Genomic DNA, 14,806 nt, shown 5'->3' on the forward strand with positions numbered 1-14,806 from the left:
GTCCGTTTCCCTCCACAGATATTGCCTCACCCACTGAGTTCCTCAATACACCCAAACATCAATACACTCATTTAATCCTTGGAATATGATGTCAAGGATACCTGCCACCCTGGCTGTTCCCTTTTCTCTCTTCTACCTTCTGGGAGAAGATCCAGGAGCTTGAAAGCCTGGATGATCAGGCCAAGGAACAGCTTCTTCCCCACTGCTGTCAGACTCCTTAAGGGTAGCTACTCCATAATCCCAAAAGGTACTTGAACAGGTGCAGGGATAGGAAAGGTTCAGAGGGATATGGGCCAAACGCAGGCAAATGGGACTGGTTTAGATGGGAGTCTTGGTTGGCATGGACCAGCTGGGCCAAAGGGCCTGTTTCTGTGCTGTGTGACTCTATGACTCCAGAACCAGTCACCTCTCTCACATCCCCTTCCCGGAGGTGCTGCCACATTCTCCAACCCTTAATTCTACCTCTTCCGTTATTGTCACTTTCGTATTTCTTTTTGCACTACCTCAGTTTGCACGGCAGCCTCTGCACCGTTCTGCCGTTTTGTGCTCGTTGTTGTTGTTATCGTCGTATTTATTATTACCGTGTACACTGTTTACTCTGTGGGCTTCCCGTGAACAAGGAACTTCACTGCACCCTGGAGTATTTGACAATAAATTGATCTGAATCTGAATCTCAATGCACTTCGAGGCAGGAATTCCGTGTGGAGCTGCCCACATTTCAATGGGTGGGGAATGGGGTGAGTGGGAGACTCAGGAACCAGGAAACTTGTTTTAAGATAACTGGCAAAAGAACCAGGGAGGAGAGGAGGAAATTTTTGCGACAGGTTCTGACCTGGAGTCTGCAGCTTCAGGGCAGTGGGAGACGATAGGGCAGGAACTTCCAGAGGGAACTGAATAAATACTTGAACAGGAAGAAGTTTGGAAAGAAGCTTCTCCTTTCCATTTACAGGAGAAAAACAAGCAGAACTAATTACATAGCTCTATTGTGATTGGCTCATGGATCTCCTTTGGTCACAGAGTCATACAGCACAGAAACAGGCCCTTCAGCCCAGCTGGTCTATGCCAACCAAAATGCCCCATCCAACCTAGTCCCATTTGCCAGCATTTGGCCCATATCCCTCTAAACCTTTCCCATCCATGTACCGGTCCAACTGTCTTTTAAAAGTTGTTATTGTACGTGCTTCAACCACTTCCTCGGGCAGCTCGTTCCACATGGATACCACCCTTTGTGTCTCAAGTTCCCATAAAATCTTTCCCCTCTCACATTGACGACCTCCACATAATTTAATGGGAGCTCAGCACAGACTCAGTTTGAGGTAATTTTGTTGAAAATTGATGTCCAGTGATTGAAAGACCATCAAATGTTTTATCCTTTGTGTATCTCTCTCCTGGTGAGTACTGGGCCACCATGTCCAACACCTCCCACCGGTTGGACTGTCTGTTCTACCTTCATAGTTGCTCTCAGAAGATGAGGAAGGGTCTCAGGTTGGAGCCCACCCTTGTTTCCCTTTGTACAGTTGGTTGTGATCAAACCTATCCCTTCCCTGGGTAAGGACTGATGCGCATTTCTGTCGTACCTTTCAGGCCTCTCACAGGATGTGCCAAAGTGTTCTACAGCCAATAGGTAATTGTGAAATGTAGTCAGTCTTGTAATTTGCAAATATGGCAGTCAATTTGTGCATAGGAAGCTCCCACAAACTGCCGTCTGATAATTCATTGTTAGACAGTTTACCGGGCTAATTCTTGGGGTGAGAGGGTTCTCCTATCACGAGCTGCTAAAGAAATTAGATCTGTGTCCTCTGGAGTTTTGAAGAAGGAGGGGGGGGTTCTTATTGAAACATAAAAGGTCCAGAGGGTCTGGGCAGGGTACATGTAGAGATGTTTCCACTTGTGGGAGAGTCTCAAACAAGGGGACGAAAGTACAAAATAAGGCAGTGGTCATTTAAAGTTGAGGTGGCAGGAATTCCTTCACAGGGTGGTGATTCTCTGGAATTCATTAACCCAGAAGCTTGTGGAGGCCAGATCACTGGGGGCATTTAAAGAGTGGTGAATTTTTGAAAGATGGGGGAGTTGAGGGCTCTGGGGAACTGGCACAGAAGAGGAGTTGAGTTCTGGGGTGGATCAGCCGAGGCCACACTGAATGGTGGGGCAGGCCTGGGGGACTCCTACTCTTGTGTTCTAGAGTGAGTGATAAGTATTGACCTGAACAGGAAGGAAAACTCTTCTTCTCCTTTATAATAACTAATTATTAATTATCTCTGTAAATTTGCTTTAATGCCCACCTGAGAGAGGAGATGGGGTCTCCATTTAATATCTCGTTTGAAACAATGAGGTAGTCCCTCAGCACACCTGGACTTTGACCCTCACGTCTCTGGAGTGGGACATGAACTCTGGTTCTCCAGAAATGAGAGGGTTACCTTCTGGTGAAGGACAGCACTGGAAGACTGCGTCATTAAAACCACCGTCCACAACCGTCCACTCCACTCACTCCATCCCGCTGAGGGAGAAGCATGACTGGTGTTTCCTCGCCAACGCGCTGAGACTTACCCCAACCTCGGAGCACTGGAAGAAGTGGATGTCGGGTTTAGCTTGGTCAGCCTCCTTACAGACTAGGATCAGAATGGAGTTATACCGCCAGCTGTTCAGCAGTGAGTCGCAATGCTCAATGGCTGTTAGAGGGTAGTTCTCCAACTCATCCTAAGCAAAACCCAAAGAAAAAATGGTTTGTCAATGAATCACTGATGGTCTGCTGTAAACCCCATCCTGCCCCATCCCCAAAGGCCAGTGTGGCCTCACCAATTGGACCAACTTCAAAGCTACCTCTGGATTCACAGCCTACCTTGGACTCGATGTCCACCAGACTGACGGCCGAGCTGTTGACTTGTAGCAACATTTCCTGTGTCCAGATCCTTCCCTTGCTGTCCAAGCTCTTCAGCTTCCTAATAGACTCCTCCACAGTCTGGGTCTCCTCGCCAGGACCCAGAGGGAAGGTGGTCAGATGCTGTTGGCAGGAAGCAAAGCAGAGGATGAAAGTTCAAAGTCAGAAATGTTGGGACAGCAAACAGAACATCGGGAGCGGCAGATATTGAGAATGAGGATGGATTGATCAAGGAGGGAACATGAACGGTGTAGACACATTGTAAGTGGATGTATTGAACTAATGGTACAATGGAACTTTGGTTAGGCCACAATTGGAGTATTGTGTGTAATTCTGGTCGCCCCATTGCAGAAGGGATGTGTAGGCTTTGGAGAGGGTGCAGAAGAGGTTCACCAGGAATCTGCCTGGATTAGAGGGTATGAGTTATAAGGAGAGGTCGGACAAACTTGGGTTGTTTTCTCTGGAGCGGCAGAGGCTGAGGGGAGACCTGATAGAAGTTTATAAGATTATGAGAGGCATAGATAGAGTAGACACCCAGTATCTTTTTCCCAGGGTCAAAATGTCTAGGGCATGCATTTAATGTGAGAGAGGGGAACGTTTAAGGGGGATGTGCAGGGCAAGTTTTTTTACACAGAAAGTGGCGGGTGCCTGGAACGGGCTGCCAGGGGTGGTGGCGGAAGCAGATATGATAGAGGTGTTTAAGAGGCTGTTAGACAGACAGGGAATGGAGGGATGTGGATCACGAGCAGGCAGAAGGGATTTAGTTTAATTTGGCATCGTGTTTGGCACAGACATTGTGGGCTGAAGGGCCTGTTCCGGTGCTGTACTGTTCTGTGAATGTAGAGGAACACATGCACCAATTGTATTTTCTGCATATGTCACAAGGAAATATGGTAAAAGATATCCAAATTCAAAAAAAGAACCTTCTAGTCGGCTCAGTTTTAGTGTGAAGGTGGTGGTGAGGGGTAGTTGACTCACATTCACGTAGTACTGGGACTGATCATCCATTATAAAATTGGTGTTGGAATATTTCTTCCTCTGTTCTGCAAATCAAAATGAAAGTAGTTAGTAAAAGTCCTGGTGAGAGGAACGTCATCTGATGCTTGGAAAGGGAGTGGCTGTTACAACTGCAGGTGAGGCAACTGAAACCAGAGTCCTCGTCACTGCTAATCCTGCTGCTTTCTGTACATGCCCGCTTGCACTTCACAATATGTGGTTGCTGTTTCCTTCAATGTGCCCCGCTCTCCCCTCTCTCTCTATCACTGAAGGACAGAGTGGAGTAAATCACTGCAAAAACTACCTTTACAACCTCAAGGGGAGTTGCAAGGGTTCCAGTTTCAAAGCTGTTAAACCAAACCACCTGGTTCCTCTCTCTGGAAAGGGCAGTGTCTGTTATCACAGGGACATCTCGGAGTTCAACCTTTGCTTTCTCTTTACAGACAATGCCTTTACCTCTTGGAGCAATGCCAAATACCAGCCGATTTCTCCTCTTTCTCTCTGTCTAGCAGTTACTGGAAGTTGGAGAATTCACGATGCCGGGTTGTAGGCTTCCCGGGCGGAATATGAGGTCCTGTTCTTTCAGTCCCATAACTGTTCCCCTCTGTCCCTTTCTCCTTGTCGCCTCCTCCTGACCCACCGGCCCCCATCACCGTCTCTTTCCCCTCCTCCACCCACTCCATCTGCCTGCCACCCACACACTCCCCCCACTGGATGCCCCCCCCCCCACTGTTCCCATCTGCTCTTCCCACCTCCCTCCCCTGATTCCAGGGTCCACCTTCCTCTCCTATCGGACTCCACCATTGGCCCTTTGTCACCTCCACCTATCACCTCTCATCTTCCAACGCCATTCCCACTCCCCCTCCCCCATCTGCCTATCACCCCCCCCCCTCATCTGGATCCACCTATCACCTGCCAGCTCTTGCTCCACCCCTTCCCTCCACTGGCTGCCCCCCCCCCCTCCATCTTGCAGTCCAGATGAAGGGTCTTGACCCGAAACGTTGACTGTCCATCTCCCCCCATAGATGCTGCCCGACCCGCTGAGCTCCTCCAGCGGTTTGTGTGTTGCTCCAGATTCCAGTGTCTGAAGTCTCCTGTGTCTCCGTCTGCTGGAGGAACTCAGCGGGTCGAGCAACGACTGTGAGGGGAGAGGAACTGTCAATGTATCGGGTTGAGCCCCTGCGTCAGGACTGAGAGCGGGGAGGGGAGGCGGCGGTGTGAAGAGGAGGAGGGGAGCGGTGAGACAGGAGTCCGAGACGATTGGTGGGCTGAGGAGGGGTGTAAGGTGACAGGCAGGTTTCTCCATCTTACACTCAATCAGATCATGGCTCATCCTTTGCCTCATCATCACTTTCCTGAACCATCCTCATGTCCCTTGATCCCGAAATGTCCAAAAATCTATCACAAGAAAACAGGAGCAGGAGTAGGCCACTCGCTCCGTCAAACCTGTCCCATCATTCAATATGATCGTGGCTGATCCACCCCAGGCTTCATGTCCTCTTCTGTGCCAATTCCCCACTGCTCTCAATTCCCTGCATCTACCTCCACCTTAAATCCTTGCAGTGACCCATCCTCCACAATCCACTGGGGCAGGGTATTCCAGAGATCCTACCATCGCTGAATAATAAATCCCTGCACACCTCAGTTTTAAATGACTGGCCCTTTAACTATTTCCCCTCATTCGAGCCTCTTCCACAAGTGAAAACATGTCTAGTCCCAACTAGATTCAGCCACTGAGTCTCCACAGACCTCTTCTGCAGAGAATCCCCAAAATTCAGCCCCTCTGAGTGAAGACATTTCTCTTCATCTCCACCTGATGGCCGACCTCTGAGTGAGCGCCCATGAGCTTTGGTCTGAGACATCCCAGCCTGGAGAAACATCCTGTCCCAATCTGCTCAACATCTTCTCCTAAATCAATCCCTTCAGCCCCAAATCATCTTCTAGGGCAGTCCCTCTAGGGATGCCCTGCTTCCAGCCCGGTTCCGTGGGCTCTGATGTGGCTAATGAGGACAATGTGGGAACTGTAGACTCTCCCACAACTGAGGCAGCAGTAGTTTGTGAGGTGGTGCACCCCTACCAACGTATGGACTCGAGGTTCCCACTAGCATCCCGAATACTCCTTCTCCACTTTGGCCACGGGCTAGGGATTCCCAGGAGTCAGTGAAGATGTTACAGGTCTACAACAAGGCTTTGAGCACATCCTTGAATCTTTTCCTGTGTCCACCTGGTGACCTCTCCCCACAACCTCCTTCCGTCTACCCTGTAAGTATTTTGTTCTGACAAAGAACCTTCAACCTGTTTCTCTCTCCACAGATGCTGCCTGACCTGCTAAGTGTTTCCAGCATTTTCTGTTTATATTCCCCTAAGAAATGTTTATATTTCAATGAGGTCAACTCTCACTTCTCTAAACTCTTCTAAATTCTATAACAGGTACAACAGTAGCTTCGAACTCTGCAGCAAATGACAGGACCTTGCAACTCAGGGTCATCAGAGGCTCAGGGGTAACGGTCAGTGTTGACAACGTTAAATGAAAGATCCTGACGGTTCCCTCGTGAGGCAGAGCGAAAGGAGCAGGAGATCTCTCCCTGGACATTGGTCATCACTTGAGCAAGATCTGATCACCTTCTGCTCTGCAGTTATTGGGATCCTGCTGTGTTCACACTGACTTTCAACATTTCTTTCAAAATCCCTGTGTCCAGATCAAAGTCAAAGTAGAGTTTATTGACATCTGCACAAGTACATGTGTGCACAGGTGCAATGGAAAACTTACTTTACAGATGTAAAGACATGTATTTAATTGGCCATGAATGGCTTTAGGATGTGGAAGGTGGTTAGATAAATGCAAGGTTTCCTTCCTGTTAGGCTGGATTCCCTTCTTTACTCAGGGATATGACAAGTTACCCAACCAAACTACGGGAACCAGGTTTGTGAAGGAACAAAATCTCTGCTCCCGGTTCCAGTTTCTCCGGGATCGTCCGGGTCAGCAGTGGGCTGCCTCAGGCACCAGTCTGTCTCCACAACCCCACCTCCCCCTGCCTAAGGCTGGTACAGGGTTAGGGTACAGGATTCATCAGATCAGGAGCCAACACCCTGAGGGAAGAACAGGTTCCAGGAAACAACTGCAGACACAGGAACAGATTTCTGTTCCTTTGAGAGAGCAGTGGATACAGCCCAGTCCATCACGGGCACAGCCCTCCCCACCACCAACAGCATCTACAGGAAGCGCTGCCTCAAGAAGGTGGCATCTCTCATCAAGGATCCCCACCATCCAGACCGTGCCCCCTTCTCACAGCTCCCATCGGGCAGGAGGTACAGAAGCCTGAAGTCCCACACCACCAGGTTCAGGAACAGCTACTTCCCTTCAACCATTCGGTTCTTGAACCGACCTGCACAACCCTAACCCTACCTCAGCAACGGAACGCTATGGACCACCTCTTGCACTACCATGAACTTGTCTCTGATTGTGTCTTTTTTTTTGCACTAATGCACAGTCTTTTTTCTTCACTGCCTTGTGTAATTTATGTGCAGTTTATGTTCTGTGTGTTGTCTGTACCTGCATGCCTGTGATGCTGCTGTAAGCAAGTTTTTCACTGTACCTGTACCTCACTGAACTTGTGCACAGGACAAGCAACTCGACTTGACCTGGCTGTCTGACTGTGCTGCCTGGGCTGACGGGAGGGCTTTGATTCCAGACACCATTCTTCACTGTGAAACTCACACCACACAGTACCAGTGCCAGATCAAAGAGAATCAATTTGCTGTCACTCACCATGCCTCTTGTTCTGCACAGGGGTGCATCTAAGCAGCTGGTCTGAGTGGAACTCAATACCTTCCTGATTGTACTACCCAGTCACTACCCCACAAAGCAAGAGGTCTTGTCCTTATCCCAACCACACTCCTTCCCACAGCTGCAGAGGCTACAGAGAGCGGTGGACTCGGCCAGTTCCATCACGAGTACAGCTCTCCCCACCATCGAGGACATCTACAAGAGGCGATGTCTCAGGAAGGCGACATCCACCATCAGGGACCCCCACTATCCAGTCCATGCCCTCTTCTCGATGCTGCCACCAGGCAGGAGGTCCAGGAGCCTGAAGACTCACGCCTCACAGTTCAACAACAGCTTCTTCTCCACTGCCGTCAGGTTCTTGAACCCACCTGAAAAACCCTAACACTACCTTGGACTGTGTTTCTTTCTCGCTCCCTCAACTTACACTGGTGTCATTGTGTTCATTAAGCACATGAGCAAGTTATGTATAATTTAAGTTAATTTAAGTGTACGTTAACTTATGTTTGTCCTCGTCTTGTAATGTACTGTGCTGCTGCTGCTGCAAATAGCTAATTTTCATGGCATTTCTACCCTGGGTTTGTGTGCCCAGATTCCAGCATCTGCAGTCTCTTGTGTCTCTGTAAGTGAACTGGTTGGGTTTTACAGCAGGTTCTTGAGACTGGTTTCTTTTTAAACCTCCAGATTTTTATTTTAGTTAGTATTCAGAGTCACGTCAGAGGGTCAATAGTCCCAGACTTTGACTTTGGTGAGGTGAGAGATAATGTTACAGGGAAATGAATTGCTCTCAGGGCCATCATGGACTCAATAGGCTGAATGGCCTCTTCTATGTCATATAAAAAAATGAGGCTCTGTCCACCCTCCGAGGTAGAAGGTGCCGTGGCCATGAGTGAGAGGAAAACTGAGGGAACCTCCCTGGGACCAATATTCACCCCTCCCCCCACATCAAGCATCGTCACCTGTGTGATCTTGTTGTGCTGCTTTGATTGGCTGCCGTGTGTTTACTGCCCAACAGTGACTGCACTTTGCAAGTCCTTTACTGGCTGGAAGGTATTTTGAAACATCTTGGGGTTGTGAAAGGTGCTACAGAAATGCAAGGCGCTACGGAAATGCAAGGCCTAAACACACCCACTGAAACTTTGATGTAATCTCGGAGATACGTGAGACTGCAGGTTTTTCCCCCAACGATGTAATCTACGTTGCCTTCCACTGCACCACATGCCTGTTTGTTCCCTGTGTCCAGAGAAGTCTGCTGCCCCTCACTACACCTGCCGAAAGTGTCATTGACCCGGGACATTAACTTGGGAACTTTTCCTCCGACAGATCATGTGCTCCTGCTGGTTTCTCAACCAGGGGTGTGCTGCATTGATCTTGGGAGTGAATGTTTGAACAGAGGTTTTGCTCCTTCTTGCTGTGGTGAACAGTTTTCTGTCTGCTGAGTGTAATTACCAGGAAGGAGGTGTGGTGACGGAGCAGTCTCCCACGTGCCACTGCCCCGGTTGTGCCAAGAATTCCCACCATCTCTCCCTAAAGCAACTGGTTTCCCAGCTGCCTGATCCCCTCGTCCGATAGTGAGATTAGTCAGTGGAATGCCTGAGGGGCTGTTCAATCCTTCAACTCTGCAATGGCTCTTCCAAAGAATTAGTCCCTCTCGCCCCACTTCCCTGCAGTTTTCTCCAGGCACTTATGCATTTTAAAGGCTGCACCTGCATCGAGCTTATCTCCAAATCCTATCGTACAGCGTTTATAATAAAAGGCAGCAGCTCCACATTGGTGGGTCTGGAGTCACATAAAGGCCAAGCTGGATAAGAACAGTTGATTACTTTCCCTTACGGGAGATTAGTAAACCAGGTGGGTTTTTACAACAATTCAACAGTTTCAGGGTCACTGTTACCAACACCAGCTTTCTTTAAACTCCAGATTTATTTAATTACTTGAATTTAAATTCACCAGCTGCTATGGTGAGATTTGAACTCAGTTCCCAGGTCAGAGGTCCAGAAGTCTGCCTGCTAAAATGGTACCTTAATCATTAAATGCTGCGCCCATGGGAAGTACACACCTTCCCCATATACCAGCTGATGTGTGTGGCCCTTCCATCAGCTGCACTGCATGAAATAACTTAGGAACACACACACATGTGTACGTTTTCAGAATGGTCTGTGAGTGGGTGTTTGTGGTTATGTGTGTATGTGTATACTTGTGTGTACATGTGTGTACACATGTTTGTATGTGTGAGTGTGTGTGTATGTGTGTACGTGTGTGTATGTACGTGTGCATGTGTGTGTGTGCATGTGTATGTGTACATGGGTGTGTGTATGTCCATGTGTGTGTGTGCACGTTTGTGCACATGTGTGTGTGCATCTGTGTGCACGCGTGTATACTCGTGTATTCTTTCCAATTGGGAAACCTGGCTTCAGTCAGGATTGTGGTAGGTTCCACCTCACCCACCTCCCTAAAAGCACAGAGCTGAATGAAGAAAAGTGAGGAACAACCAGAGAGCACCCACCAACCAGGTCTTGCTGACACTCTCCCTCACTGCTGATGAGTGGACTTGTAGAGGCCTGGAATTTTCTCGATCTTAGTAAGCAGGAAAAGACTCTCACAACGGGAGAGTCAATCCTGACCCCACCTAGTATATACTGAACAGGACAAAGTTTCGAGCAAAGCAAATTTGGCAAGTCCCCGTTGACCCTCACCAATTTTTACAGATGCAGTCTCCTAAAACTCTCATCTCCCTCAGATCACCCTCAAGCACTGAGCGACCACATATCCAGACAGATTTTAATCCTTACCCATTGACGAGAGATGGAACGTTTAACGAGTCGGGCAACCTCCTCTCACAGCAGCCATTTAATCTGAGGCATGTTCCTGCAAGCAGGGAGATTTTGCACTGCCTCTAATAGGAAGCTCCTCAGCAGATAACAGGTGAACGATTTCAACACCTGCTACTTCATAATTTTTTTTACTGGGTGGGGCTATAGTCAGGGATTAACCCTGTGAGTGCTTTCCCTGTTGTGTGTGAAGCTGTTGTCCGTGACACAGTCCTCTCAGGCAGACCAGGGCATCACAGAGAAGCATTTCTGTCTGCCATCCTCTAAAGCACACCAGTGCCTCTACTTCCTCGGAAGGCTAAGGAAATTCAGAATGACCCATTGACCCTCACTGATGTTTACAGATGCACCATAGAAAGCATCCTATCCGGATGCATCACAGCTTGGTACAGCAACTGCTCTGCCCAAGACTGCAAGAAAGTGCAGAGAGTTGTGAACACAGCCCAGTCCATCACACAAACCAGCCTCCATTCACTCTGTCTACACTTTCTGCTGCCTTGGGAAAGCAGCCGGTGCAATCTAAGACTCCTTCCATCCTGCTCATTCTCTCTTCTTCCCCCTTCCAATGAATGGAAGGTACAAAAGCTTGAGAACACGTACCACTAGGATCAAGGACAGGTTCTATCCCAGTTATCAGTCTCTTACACACGCTAAAAGATGAACTCTTGATCTCTCAATCTACCTCGTCATGGCCCTTGCACCTTATAGTCTGCCTGCACTGCACTTTCTCTGTAGCTATAACACTATATTCTCCATTCTGTTGTTGTTTTCCTTTTGTACTTCGATGTACTTACGTATAGAATGATCTGTCTAGATGGCATGCAAACAAAAGTTTTTCACTGTATCTTGGTATGTGAGACAATAATAAACCAATTACCAATCCTCCTCTGTGTGTATAGTCTCGCCTGCTGGGCATGTCCCTGTATGCCAGAGCCACATCACCAAAACTACGCAGCCAATAGCAGTTCAGTCTGATCCCACCTGCCACAGACGTTCCCTCCATTCAACCCATCGCCCTCCCCCACCATCTCTGCTACCTGAACTAGCTCTCTCTTGGAGTATTGCGCTCAGTTTTGGTCATCCTGATGGAGGAAAGATGCCATTAAGCTGGGAAGATTTACGAGGTTGTTGCTGGGACTCAAGGGACTGAATTATGGAGAGAGGTTGAGCAGGCTAGGACATTATTCCTTGGAGCACAAGAGACTGAGGGGTGACCTTATAGAGGTGTATAAAATCATGAGAGGCATAGATAAGCACACCATGGTTTTTTCACCAGGGTTGGGGATTCAAGAACTAGAGGGCATAGGTTTTAAGATAAAGGGGAGAGATTTAATCAGATAAAATGAAGACCATAGAATCTAGAACAGTACAGCACAGGAACAGACCCTTCAGCTCACAATGTCTGTGCCAACCATGATGCCAAAATAAATTGATCCCACCTGCCTGCACGTGGTCTGTATCCCTCCATTCCCTACCTGTTCTTGTTGATGTTGTATCTGCCTCCACCACTTCCCCTGGCCACACATTACAGGCACCCACCGCTCTCTGTGTAAAAAACTTACCCCGCACATCTCCTTTAAATGTCCCCCCTCACCTTAAAGCTGTGCCCTCGAGTATTTGACATTTCTGCCCTGGGACAAAGATTCTGACTGTCTACTCTATCTACGCCTCTCATAATTTTGTAAACTTCTATCAGGTCTCCCCTCAGCCTCTGCCACTCCAGAGTAAACAACCCAAGCTTGTCCAACCTCTCCTTATAGCTCATACTCTCTAATCCAGACAACATCCTGGTGAACCTCCTCTGCATCTTCTCCAAAGCCTCCACAGCCTTCCTGTGATGGAGTGACCAGAACTGCTCACAACACTCCAAATGTGGCCTGACCAAAACTTTACACAGGTACAACATGACTTCCTTGCTCTTATGCTCAGTGCCCCGACTGATGAAGGCAAGCGTGCCGTATTCTCCTTTACCACCCTATCTACTTGCGTGGTCACTTTCAGGGAACGATGGACTTGCACCCCAAGATCCCTCTGTACAACAGTGCTGAGGACATTCACCGTAACTTCATCGCCACCAGCAATGACATCACCACCACTGACAATGATGTCATCACCATCAACAGTGACATCATCACCACCTGTAGTTACATATTGTTCCTCCAAATGACATCATCTCCATCAATGACATCACCACCACCCACCTTGACATCTTCAGCACCGACTTCAAGGTGAAAAAATCTCACAATGTTTCTTTTTGCTGAATAAAGAACAGTTGCCCCCAATAACTCGGTACCTGATGCAAGTGGTACTTGTTTTTCTGGTTCCACCTTGGAATTACCCCGGTGTACCTACATATTCCCATTTATTTTAACGTGCCTTTCACTCTTTGCAAAACTTGGTTTTCACCATGGAACCCTGATGGTCCCCGCTGGGTGCCCATGATCCATCCTGCTCTTAGCCCTGTATCAGTGTACAGCTGAAACAGGAGATGTATCCCTGGAACGTGCATGGTTAAGGCTGCATCTCACCTGATGTGGTCTAGCAGGTAAACACTTGACTCTGAAATTATGCAGGATTTCAAACAGCAATTGTTACTGACTTTTATTGCACACAATCAGTCTGATGATATGCTTGGACAAAATCCCTGGCAACCATGCAAAACAAACAGGTTTGTTTGTGCAAAATGTGCAAAAACGACTGAGCGACTTGCAAAAATAAAGCCTGGCGTCACGCAAGGTCACAGCTATGCAAAATCCAACCAGTAACTGTGCAAAAGCAAAACTGTGCACAGTCCAATCTAGCAAAGTGCAAATGCACAACTATGCAAAGTGCAACGAATTGCTCTGCAGAGACGTAACTATGCAAAGACCAACCATTAACCACACAAAAACAACTCCACAAAGTCCAACCAGGAACCATGAGAAAACACAGCTGACTGCCACCACCTCTCCCACTGCCTTCAACCCCAGCCGAGCTCTGAGCTCCAGGTCTCGAGCCTCACTTGAGATTCTCTTGTTTAAGCAGTCCCACTGACGACCTGGTGATGGAAGATCGAGATGTCACTCACCGTAAATGGACCTGCCACTGGGTTTAGAAATCTTCTCGCTGCATAGTGAAACACAAAATAAGATTATTTAAGACTTTGACTGGGTGTAATTGCGAACTTTCCATCCCATCACATGCTTCTTGCTTTGCCTGGCACCCTTCCAATCGTAACTTCCTCTCCAGAGCAATTCCAGTTTACAGACTCATCTCCTGCAATCCCTCTGTTGACCCAACGGGACCAGGTCAGCTCGATGCAAATTACTGCACCTTCTGCCATTGTTATGTGTGGAATGTTGCAGGAGGAAGCGATACCTGAATTAGTTTCTCCTTCATCCCCACACAGAACCGGTGACACAGCCTGAGAGTGAGGAGGTCTCTGGGGCATCGACTGCTCACTCTACATAGAAGGACAAGAACGTTGACGGGCCCTGCTGTATGCTACATGCACAGAAACACAAGTCTGCATTTGACACATAGGCATACACGTACAAACACAGGCAGCAACATGCGCACAGGCCAACGTGCACACATCCCCACCCAGTTGCACAAGTACGCCATCTGGTGCACACACCCAGACACCACCATGCACACTCACACATCAGGCACAGTTAACATTGTACACCTGCACTACAGTGCACACAGCCACACATACTCTGACCCACACAGAGCAGTGTGTGTGAACACAAATGAATGTGTGCTCACATGCACACATGCAGAAATACATGCACGCACATACAAACACACACACACACCAGATCATGTATCCACGCTTGCACACACACACACACACTCCTCAGATGCACACAAGGTTCATACACAAAGATTGACTCATTTCTACTTTCCACTCCCTGACCCAGGACCACCTTGCTGAACATGACCGTGGGTTTCATTGTTACTGGTTATCTCAGTCAACAATTGGTCTAAAATAAGACTCATTATCAAACTAACAAGAGCCATGAACAGAACATAAAGTCCTCCAAGGGAAGCAGCCAATGTGCGTGGGTTGTTTAAACAATTATGACTGTGGCTAAATGGTGCTAATTAACTCAATAAGGAGGAAATGAAACCCTTAACCAATTAACCACCTTTTTTTTAGTTATCCACCTCTCTGGTGTGATGCTGAGGCTGACTTAGACAGACAGTGAAGGATGGTGTAACAGAGCCTGGCTAAACAACCCGAGCCCAGTAGGGCACAACTTGATGAGTCTGATGGGTTCAGAACAAGTTAACGTACATTCTGATGAAACGTTTGTGTCTGGGTCAGCTCAGATC

The 14,806-nt window shown here is 48.1% G+C and overlaps 1 protein-coding gene across 3 annotated transcripts in view; it reads right to left on the minus strand.

Moving 5' to 3' along the window:
- The window catches only part of LOC127585660 (epidermal growth factor receptor kinase substrate 8-like protein 1), a 72,704-nt gene that overhangs the window by 32,639 nt on the left and 25,259 nt on the right, over positions 1-14,806 (minus strand). For 2 of the 3 annotated variants that reach the window (XM_052043294.1, XM_052043295.1), the window contains 4 exons: positions 13,557-13,594; positions 3,857-3,921; positions 2,840-3,001; positions 2,548-2,697 (listed from right to left, as the gene is read on the minus strand). In XM_052043294.1, coding sequence (XP_051899254.1) covers positions 2,548-2,697; positions 2,840-3,001; positions 3,857-3,921; positions 13,557-13,594 — 415 coding nt within the window. Of the gene's footprint in view, positions 1-2,547; positions 2,698-2,839; positions 3,002-3,856; positions 3,922-10,450; positions 10,549-13,556; positions 13,595-14,806 lie in introns of those variants that run through there. The other variant, XM_052043296.1, reaches the window with a different exon arrangement.

Source organism: Pristis pectinata, chromosome 33, assembly GCF_009764475.1.
Source record: "Pristis pectinata isolate sPriPec2 chromosome 33, sPriPec2.1.pri, whole genome shotgun sequence".
Taxonomy (NCBI): domain Eukaryota; kingdom Metazoa; phylum Chordata; class Chondrichthyes; order Rhinopristiformes; family Pristidae; genus Pristis; species Pristis pectinata.